The sequence below is a fragment of the Hipposideros armiger genome, unplaced genomic scaffold (assembly GCF_001890085.2).
Source record: "Hipposideros armiger isolate ML-2016 unplaced genomic scaffold, ASM189008v1 scaffold_386, whole genome shotgun sequence".
Classification (NCBI taxonomy): Eukaryota; Metazoa; Chordata; class Mammalia; order Chiroptera; family Hipposideridae; genus Hipposideros; species Hipposideros armiger.
In genome coordinates this window covers 714,629-724,849 of record NW_017731736.1, presented here as the reverse complement: position 1 = coordinate 724,849, position 10,221 = coordinate 714,629, and the positions used below count along the sequence as shown (strand labels likewise).

At 33.8% G+C, this 10,221-nt stretch overlaps 1 protein-coding gene across 1 annotated transcript in view; it reads left to right on the top strand.

Moving 5' to 3' along the window:
- The window catches only part of DCK (deoxycytidine kinase), a 24,422-nt gene extending 14,455 nt beyond the window's left edge, over window positions 1-9,967 (top strand). The window contains exons 3-7 of the mRNA XM_019663195.1: window positions 3,125-3,318; window positions 3,869-4,016; window positions 5,473-5,588; window positions 6,557-6,647; window positions 8,570-9,967. Coding sequence (XP_019518740.1) covers window positions 3,125-3,318; window positions 3,869-4,016; window positions 5,473-5,588; window positions 6,557-6,647; window positions 8,570-8,596 — 576 coding nt within the window. The 3' untranslated portion in view covers window positions 8,597-9,967. The remainder of the gene's footprint in view (window positions 1-3,124; window positions 3,319-3,868; window positions 4,017-5,472; window positions 5,589-6,556; window positions 6,648-8,569) is intronic.
- Window positions 9,968-10,221: the final 254 nt, after the last annotated feature.

Genomic DNA, 10,221 nt, shown 5'->3' with positions numbered 1-10,221 from the left:
TAGCTGTAGAGGGCAGTGTCACTGGCCCTCATATGTGGGATCCGAACCAGGGCCCTCTGGCGTCCCAAGCCAGCTCTTAACCAACGTGCCACTCGACTGGCCCACATTTATTTTTAAATGTAATTTAAACTCAGAGGTACCACGTTTAATTAATTTATGTAGAAGTTGTTGAAGTTTATTTTAAAGTTAATGGCTGCATTGGTGATAGGTATTTGTGCAGCAAAGACAAACATCATTTGTGTAGCAAAGCCCAGATGATGATAAAGACCAAAAATTGTTTTTCATGGTTAGTTATATTTAAAAAAATAACTCAGATGTAGATGTATTTTTGCTAGTGAATTTGTTTTTATGTGCTTAGTGAATTCTCTATTGTATGTATAGTTAGTAAAATTACCCATGTCTAAGATAAAATTATTAAACTACAGAGCACCAGCACCATGTTAATCATCCACATAGTAGCCAAATATCTCCTTTTAATAAATCAAATGTAAGTGTTGTTTACTTTATAGTTATAACTTCAGCATTTAATGGCAGTGAAACATTTTGGAAAGAATATGGCTTTAAAATCAGTCCTAGGTGTGAATCCTAGCTCTGCTGCTTACCAGGTATATTGATATTAACAAGTTATGCAACCTCTTTGAGCCCATTTTTTTTTTTCATCTGAAAAGTAGGGTCAGTGATGACTATTTCATGGGGTTGAGATAATTTATGTAAAGCTTTTCATATAGTTCCTAGCATAAAACAGACAAATGGTATAATTAACATTAAAATTGAAGTGTATTACCCTAATGGATATTTTGAGTAATGAAATTTACTAGCTCTTCAACAAATATTCTGTATTTTCTGCTTCTAAGACATGAAAAATAAGCTAGAAAAATGTAAATATGCCTTTTGTGCTCATATTTCGAAGCACATTTATTTTTTAAAAACATGCCATTTAAGCCAGGGATAATCTAACCAGGTATAGAGCAGACTAATCCAAGACTTAAATTTTGTGTTTAAAGTAATGTTTATACTGCAGAGAATTCCATATATACATGGATACCACTACCATCCTACCCTTCTTGTTTAGTATCAAATACATCTAATTCCTTTATTTAATGGAGTGAAAAAACTTCCTTAAATGATTTAACATTAAGCCATTGGATGAATGCTAGCACCTACCATGAAATCAGTTGTAACTTATGAGAAGTTGATCTTAAATTACCTTTCTGATTAATTTAATATACAAGGGAGAAAACAGGAAGGCTCTATATCATTTTATCGCTTTTCATTTGTTTCATCACTATATATCACTTTTCTCCCTCAAGCTGTTTTGAAGGTCAGTTATTTCAAAATAGATAATCCTCCATCTCTCCTTTTTGAAGAAATGAGGAAATGTGCCTAAAATCTGGTGTCAGTAGTGAAAGAAATTTAATGTGACCTCGTTTCTCTGTTTTATTGGAAGTTTTTAAAATTGTTATTATTTTCATTTCAGATAAATTCTCATATACCCTCTTTGAAGGAGTAGCTGATATCCAGGAAAGATTAAAGAAGTTTTGTTAAGAGAAAATGCTTGTTGACTGGTCAAAAGTTTACAAAATTATTTTGGGCCTGCCAACCTTTACTTAAATGACAGTACATGATAAAAATATGCTTTAAAAACACAAATTTAACTACCTTTTTTTTTTTAAGAAGGAATGTTTGTAATAGGTAAAAGTGCTAGATAAGGGACACACAAATAACTGAGAACAAGGACGGAAGCAAATCATTTGTGTGGCCAAAATGGAAATCATAAAATCATGCATTATGGTTAATGTGGCTTATTCATAGGGCATTTACTTATACTTTGACACAACCTAATAAACTTATTTTCTGATTAGAAGGGGCTGTCAAGGGAGGGACTGTAAAGAAGCAGCCATGTCTACAATCTGACATCAAAGGAGAAAATAAAAAAATGAAAAAGAGACAACTAAAAAGTAATACTTATTTGGGCTCATTTAGCATAAGATCGAATAGAAATTTGAACACTCTGATATTTTTATGTGTAGAATGGAGGTTTGTGCTTTATTGCTAACTTCTTTCATACATCCAACTGTCAATATTCAATAATACTAAGTAATTTTCAAAATGCTATGCCTACCAGGGTACGAAAATAAAATACACATTAGTGTCCTCTTCCTAAAAAAAATAACTGAATAAAAAAATTTTGAGTGAGTTGAAAAACTTCACTTAGCTAGAAAAATTCACTTGTATGAAACATTTTCTCCCTGGAGAAAGCCGAGTAAGTGGAAAGTCAGTTTTATAATTAAGTCAACAAAGGCTATTCAATGGAACACTCATAAAAATAAATTTGTTCTTTAAGCAGTTTGGGAAGGCAACTACACCCTTATTTCAGTTCATTGGCTCAAAGTTTTCTCTAAGCAGACCTATTGTGGACTGTTAGCCTCTTGCCACTTTATACTTTTTTTGTTTCAATTTTGGAAAGAAGATTCAACTTAATTATGTGGTTTGTGGTATGTAATTTAAATTCTGCCTCAAAGTGCCATGTGTTTGTGTGGTTTTTAATTTTTAACTGAAACTTTGAGGTCAGTCATAATATTTACACTTCTGAATTTTTTTTTTTCTAGAGGAAAACCACCTACTTTGAGTATGAATGGCAGGAAGCATTCAAGGGTATTTATTTGGACTAGGGTTTTTAGAAGTCCGATTTGGGCCAAACAAATAATTTCTGCCATAGGCTGTTAGTTTTTGACTGTTTGTGAAAAAGATCTGAAAAATCTGTGGTGAAGCTAGCTTTTCAAATTCTAGACCTCAGGCAACCTGAAAAATACAGTGCGAAAGAGCCAGGAAGAAGAGCACTTACTCGTTTTGGCTTTGCTAATCATGGTGCATTTATTTATCCAACTTCTCTTTTTGAACTTTTTAAAAAATTAAGGGCCGGCCAAGTGGCTCAGTCGGTTAAGAGCTGGCTCAAGAATGCGAGCTCTGAGCAACAGAGTCGCCGGTTCGATTCCTGGACCGAGCTGAGCTGCCAACAGGTGGCAGGATGGCTCACCTAAAAAAGTAAATAAATTAAAAATTAAAAGAGTCCTATTGATCACATTAACTTGGCTTTTTGTTTCTTTTTTCAAATTCGAAATAGGAACTCACAGCATCTCAGAAAAGTGGTGGGAATGTTCTTCAGATGATGTACGAGAAGCCTGAGCGATGGTCTTTTACCTTCCAGTCATATGCCTGCCTCAGTCGCATACGAGCTCAGCTTGCTTCTCTCAATGGCAAGGTGAAAGATGCAGAGAAACCGGTATTATTTTTTGAACGATCTGTGTATAGCGACAGGTATGTCTTACTGATATTTATGTTACTAGAAATTAAGACTGAGAAATGGAAAAAGTGTTTATTTATTTAAAATAAGTAATAATAAACCCATTACATATTAACATAAATAATATACTGGTGAAAACTATATTTTTCAAAACAAAAAAATTTGTGAGAAGGGGAGCATTATTTTATATTTTTTGTGAATCTCTTTACTGTCTGACTTAATAGAAGGCAGCCAGATTCCCACTTATGCTTCTATGTTCAATCTGTTGTAATATATTCTTGGTTGAAGTCAAATATATAAATAAAGTAATCTGGGCTCTCACAGAGCCCCTGGAAGGGTCTTGGGGACTACCAGGGGTCCTCAGACCACATTTTTGAGAACAACTGGCCAAGAACATAGTTCCTGTAGTTGGAGATACTCTTGTTTTTTTTCTACTATCGAAGGCATTATCTCCCATGGGTTTTAGGAGAATGTTCCATGTCCATTTAACAGATCCATTGTCTCTTTTCTATTTCTTTGTGTTTTTTGGAAAGGATTTATGTATTGATGGAGGCTGTCTTTCAGGTATATTTTTGCATCTAATTTGTATGAATCTGAGTGCATGAATGAAACAGAGTGGACAATTTATCAAGACTGGCATGATTGGATGAATAACCAGTTTGGCCAAAGCCTTGAACTGGATGGACTCATTTATCTTCGAGCCACTCCAGAGGTGAGACTCAATAAATATTTGTTTATTCCATTAAAAATTTAAATTTAAATTAGAAATCCTTTCAGTGGTATGCAGTGAAGGCAATTTAGTTTAATTCCACTCCCCATCCTGTAGCTCCCTACCTCCAAATTAGAAACTCATAACTGTGTAAGTAGATGCATTCTATTTTCTCAGCGAACTAGAAGCCCAGATTTGGCAAGTTGCTCTTTTAGACTCTTCCCTATTCTTCCTCAGTTCTAGTCATTATTTCTTCTTAACTTTTGCAGGGTCTCTTATCTATCACAGCTAGATTAAGAAACTTGCTCAAGTAACTCTTAGAATATAGGTTTCATGAGGTGAGACTTTGGGTATTTTAATTACTGTTGAATTTCCAGTGCCTAGAACAAGTCCTGGGTACGTAGTAGGAGCTCAGTAAATACTTGCTGAATGAATGGCAAAGTTGATGGAGGTCCATTTCAAGAAATCTTTATGGTTTTGACTTGGAATGGGTGAGTAGTAGCAGCTACTGTTGAGACTTAACACTTGCCTTTTTCAGTTAAGGGAGCTTATTTGAAATTGTGCCTTTTATGATAGATTGTAATATAGTTATTCTTGTTTACGTATGAAACTATGTAATGAATCCAGGAAGACCAAGTGGATGCCTTTTATAAAATTAACATAAATTATAGCTTACATTTACTAACAAATTTCTGGTTTTGGTGCTTGCATTTCCATTTTCCTGTTTTTTTATTTCTTCCCTGTGTCACTAAGTAGGCTCTGATGAATGTTAATGTTAAGACTTTTAGCCCGAAAAATACTGTGCTGTATTGAAGCTGAATTTTCAAAGAAACTAGGTTTCTGATCTAAGTGATGATTTTGTTTATCCTCTAATATCAAGTAAGCCAGAATTTAATAATAAGTTTGAAATTTACTTTTATTTTTGAAAATAATTTTTTGTTTTTAATTACAAAAATAATAAATACAAATATAGATGAAAGAACATAAAGAATGCTAATAATTTTATTCTGTTAGAAACATTCATAGTAAATATCTTAAAGTCTAACAAAAAACTTTTATTTCGTTAATATTGTGATATCTTTGATTAGAGGATCATTTAATTATTTGAAAAGAGGATTTATAAAGACTTAGAAGCACAGGTTTATGCTGAACTTTTTTTTTCCATTTTATAAAACTTATTTCAGATAGAGTATTTCAAGTATGGATGCCAAAAATTGATAGGCTTATTTTGGCTTCCTTTTGAAAGTACTACTTGGTTTAGAGCCACCAAATGGTTGAAAAGTACAGGGAGGGAAAAATTAACTATTTCAACTTTCTAGAAGTAATAAATGGAGATTTTGGCTAGCATAACTAAAGAGATACTAGGGAAAAAAATTTTAATGGCAGCAGACAAGAATAATTGTTCCTCTTCTTCCTCCTCCCCCCTTGCCCCTTCCCTCTTCTTATTGCTTGGTTTTAGAAATGCAAGAGTAGAATATATTTACGGGGAAGAGAGGAAGAACAAGGTATTCCTCTTGAATATTTAGAGAAGCTTCACTATAAGCATGAAAGCTGGCTCCTGCATAGAACGCTGAGGTAAGACTTCCTTATTTTTATTTACTACTCATTTTTAATACTTTTATCAAGTTTTAATTAAAAATGCAGCATGTACAATTTTTTATTTTCGGCAATTTTATTTATTAGTGTTGTAAGATCTCCCAGAATGGGGGATTCTAGGTGTGGATTTTCATTCTTTTTATTGCAATGAGATCCATTACTGTAAAGTTTTTATAGCTAATCTCCCCCAGTGGTATTGACAGAATAATATATGGAATTTCACATTAAGTGTTGAAGTAGGAAATATGTGTACATTATTTAGTTACTCTCTTTCAGAGAGTATTTTAAGATATTTCAATTTTGTTTCATAGGTCAGGATTTATAACAATTGATAAGAACTTAGTGTTTGTCACCAGTCAGATCCAGTGACACTGGTTTACATCCATAGTGTGTGACCTTGGACAACCTCTGAGCCTTGGTGACCTCCTTGAACAAGTTGTGATTGACAACATTGTGATTTTTCAATGATGATATCATAATGAATTTTTAGTGGTTTTTTTTTTTTTAATTTTATTGGGGAATTGGGGGAGGGGAACAGACAAGTTGCTGTCCTTTTGTTCTTCAGTCTAGTTGTGGAGGGCATTGCTTCACTGGCCCATGTTGGTATTATCATTGCACTCTTCCCGGGTGAGGCAATCGCTTGCCGACCACTGGACAGCTGCTCACGACAGTTCATGAAAGCTCATGCTGGCTGCTAGCCAGCCCCACTGCAGCCTATGCCGTCACCTGCGACTCAAGGCAGCCCAGCTCCAGGTCGAGCTGTTGTTCACTATCTTAGCTGTAGAGGGCGCAGCATCACTGACCCTAATGTGGGATCAAACCGGGGTCCTGCTGCTCAGAGCTGGCGTCCCAAGCCAACTCCTAACCAATGCACCACTCGGCTGGCCCAGTGTTTTTCTTTTATTTATTACTTTTTCTAATTATTTTGTTTATCTTTCTTTAAACAGAACCAACTTTAGTTATCTACAAGAAGTGCCTATCTTAATCCTGGATGTAAATGAAGACTTCAAAGATAAACACCACAGTCTGGTTGAAAGGGTAAATTTATACAAAAACTATAAACTAACATTTGTTTTGTCTTGTCTAAAAAAAAGTGTTCTAACCTGTGAGAAAACAATTTTCTAACAAAAGATTACGTAAAATTACATTAAGGGAAGTTAAGAGCTTTAGAAGGATTTAGACTGTTTAGATTTGAATCCTAACTTCAAATTCTAGCTTTGTGACCTTACCTAAAATAAGGAGCTTCTTTATCCTTTATTTTCTTTATTTGTAATATAAAGATAATCACATTAACTAAAGTTTTGTCTCACATGCCTCTGCTTTTTCTCCTTCCCCTCTTCCCTGTACCACCAGTCTTTAGATACTTGGAAAATTAAATTTATATTTTTCAACTAAATTCAGTATGGAGGGTATTTGAAGTCGTAGGATACGGATTTCATCCATTTTTATATTAGTTGAAGTCTGGAGATTAAAGGATTTTTAGTCTGAGTTTTATATGGAAACTTGTCAATGATGAATTGTCATCGCCTAATCATTGAGCCATTGACTTAATCAGTTAATCTATCCCCTAGATACATGGAAGTTGCCTATACTGTAAAGTGAGTAGTACACACATTGATAAAGGGACTGGGAGAGAACCTATTGAAAAACACTTGAGAGAGAATAGTATTGGAAATTAAATAACAAATATCCCTATATCCATGCTGATTAACTTAGCGATCTAAGACCTAAAGAAGCCACATTTTTTTCTTGTTTTAGTTTTGAGAGAAATTTGATTTTTCTTTCCTCCTGTCACAAAATGTCTGCTATTTACTATAATAAGTACTTGACATTCCTAAGGGCTATATCTTAAGAATTTTGAAAATCTCAACATTTATAGATAACTACTATACCATATATTTTCCATGATATAAAATAAAGCATAGTTGGACAATTTAAATGACCTCTTCATACTGTAAATGATGTTAAAAATATATGTAGGATAGAATTCACTTATGATACTATTAAAATAATTAAGTCAGCCACTGCAGTACTAGCAGCCAACCATCATTTTATGTGAATAAATCTGTAAGACTACTTTTTAAAATTTTATCTAACACTTCTGTTTTTTGACTAAGAATCATCATTTTGTATTATTTATTTTTATTTTCATCAATAACGTTAGCAGTGGGCTTTTTTAGGTATTTGTATGTTTGTTTGTGTTTTACTTTTTTGGGGAACAGTGTGTTTTTCCCATCACCCATCAGCTCCAAGTCAAGTTGTTGTCCTTCAGTCTTAGTTGTGGAGGGTGCAGCTCAGCTCCAAGTCCAGTCACCATTTTCAATCTAGTTACAGGGGGCGGGGTGGGAGTGCAACCCACCATTTCATGCGGGAGTGAACCGGCTCGTGCTCTAACCAGCTGAGCCACCTGGCTGCCCCTTAGGTATTTTTACAAGACAATAATCTTTGTCTCTTCAGGAGAAATACTGTGTAGTCTAGAATATGTAGAGAACAGAATCTTGTTGCTGTGATGTTGGTCAGTTGGCTAGATTCATTCACTGTTTATGTGACCCTTCCTTATACATTAACATTACAAAATGTATGCATGATTCAAATTTGTGCTTCAGAAAAATTACAGATCTGTTACATGTCTGGACCTTCAGAGTTGTTTAAACCAGTCTAAGGTTTTATAAATATATTATTAAATAAAATTAAAGACTATAATATTAGAGGTTATGGCTGTTATAGAACTGTATCAATCTTAGACATAAATTTAATAACTCCTGTAATGACATTTTAGTTCATTCATCTTTTGCTACTGAAGTGTTAATGTATCTTTTGAAAGGAAATACTATAGCTTTGTGATAGAATTACATATACAGTTGGGTGTCTTCATCTGTTTTATACTGTTAAATGAAGATGAATATTAAATATCTCAAATTAGTCAAATAATTATATTAATATATTTTCCCTTTCCTCAGGTCAAAGAATTTCTGAGCACTTTGTGATCTTGCTGAAGACTACAACCAGTGAAATGTTTCCAGATGCTTCAGCTTTGTCTATCATTGAAGCTCCACATTCATACACCTCTTTAGAAAACCCAAGTTTTTAATCATTTTTATTCCAAATGCTAAAAGTTTGTGACCAGTTTCTTTTCTTTCTTTCTGTCTTTTTGTTTGTTTTTTGTTTGTTTAAACAAAGACATTTAATTATCTCTCACGACAAAAAGTGTGGAGGTAGATGGTTCCACAGTCAGTATAGTGGCTAAACTATATCCTCAGGGACCCATCCCTCTGTTACCCTCCTCAGCAGGTGGCCTGTTTTTTCTGGTGCTTCTTATCTCGCTGGTGACCAGTTTCTTAACTGGAAACTTTAATGTTACATAGTAAATGGTAATGTGTCCTGTGTAAACTTGCAAAAAGTTAAAAGTGGAATTTAAGCATTCTCTAGAAAAAGGATTAAGAAGTTTTAGGTACATTTGCTCAAGTGCCTCCCTTCCACCTTAATTTATGTAGCAGATAAGACCAGGTTTCGTATTTAATCACTTTACTGATTATTAGTGTGTCTATGACATTATATAGGAGCAGGTTAGACTTTGTTCCCAGTTTGTAATGGCATAATGTATCATAAGTCATTTAATCTTTTTCCTGCCTTTGTTTCTACATCTGTGCTATGGATGAGACTTCATCTTTTTGCATGGGATTTTGGATGATTAAAGAGGAAGTGTTTCTGTATTTAAAAGATAACTGAAAGTTACTACATGAATAAAAGATTTAATTTATATGGAGCTTAAAGTAGCTACTTGCTTTCTCCTTTCTCAGACCTTTTCATTTAGAAGGGAATATTACTGTTATGGTTAAAAGATTGGTTTAAAGTGTGATCATCTTTAAATCATTTGAGGCGGAAGTATAGTTTTCCCTACATTCCTCCTTATTTTTATAGGTAAAATGTTAGTGGAACATAGTAAGGGATACGTTTTTCCATTTATTAACTCTGTACTGGGAATGAGTAGTCTCTTATTACCTTTATACTTCCTGAGAAGTCAAAAGAGAAACTGAAGACAACATAGATTATCTTCCTTGCAGTTTAGTTTGTTTAGTCCCAACTGTTATTCCCTGCTTCAGCCTGCTTTGCCCACTGTCTGGATTAATTAGGCAGCCTGCTGTTTTAAAGTCACACATTTCTACTTGAGAACATTGTGATTATTCTTTCTTCATAGTTTGCTTTGTTTCTCTGTAGGTTTATACCTTAATTTTCTCCCCCACCCTTTAATAGAAGTTGCTGAAAACTAATCTTGCTTTATATGTTGTATATCTTGAACACATTATCATTTTTGAATATGTATGAGGAAATATATATTAATAAAGAAGACAAAAGCATAAAGTAGTTGTAATTTTTAAAAATCTGCATGAATTCATTTTAGTTCTGTATATAAAGATTTCTTTTCAAGTTTGTTTAGTTAAGGTGTAGAGTGTTTTGCCTTATGCCCTTTGTGCTTGACATTTTATAAAAATTCTGTTGTTATCTTTTTTTAAGATTTTTATTTGGGAATTGGGGGAAGGGGAACACACAACTTGCTATCTTTTTTTGTTCTTCAGTCTAGTTGTGGAGTTTGTTGCTTCACTGGCCCAAG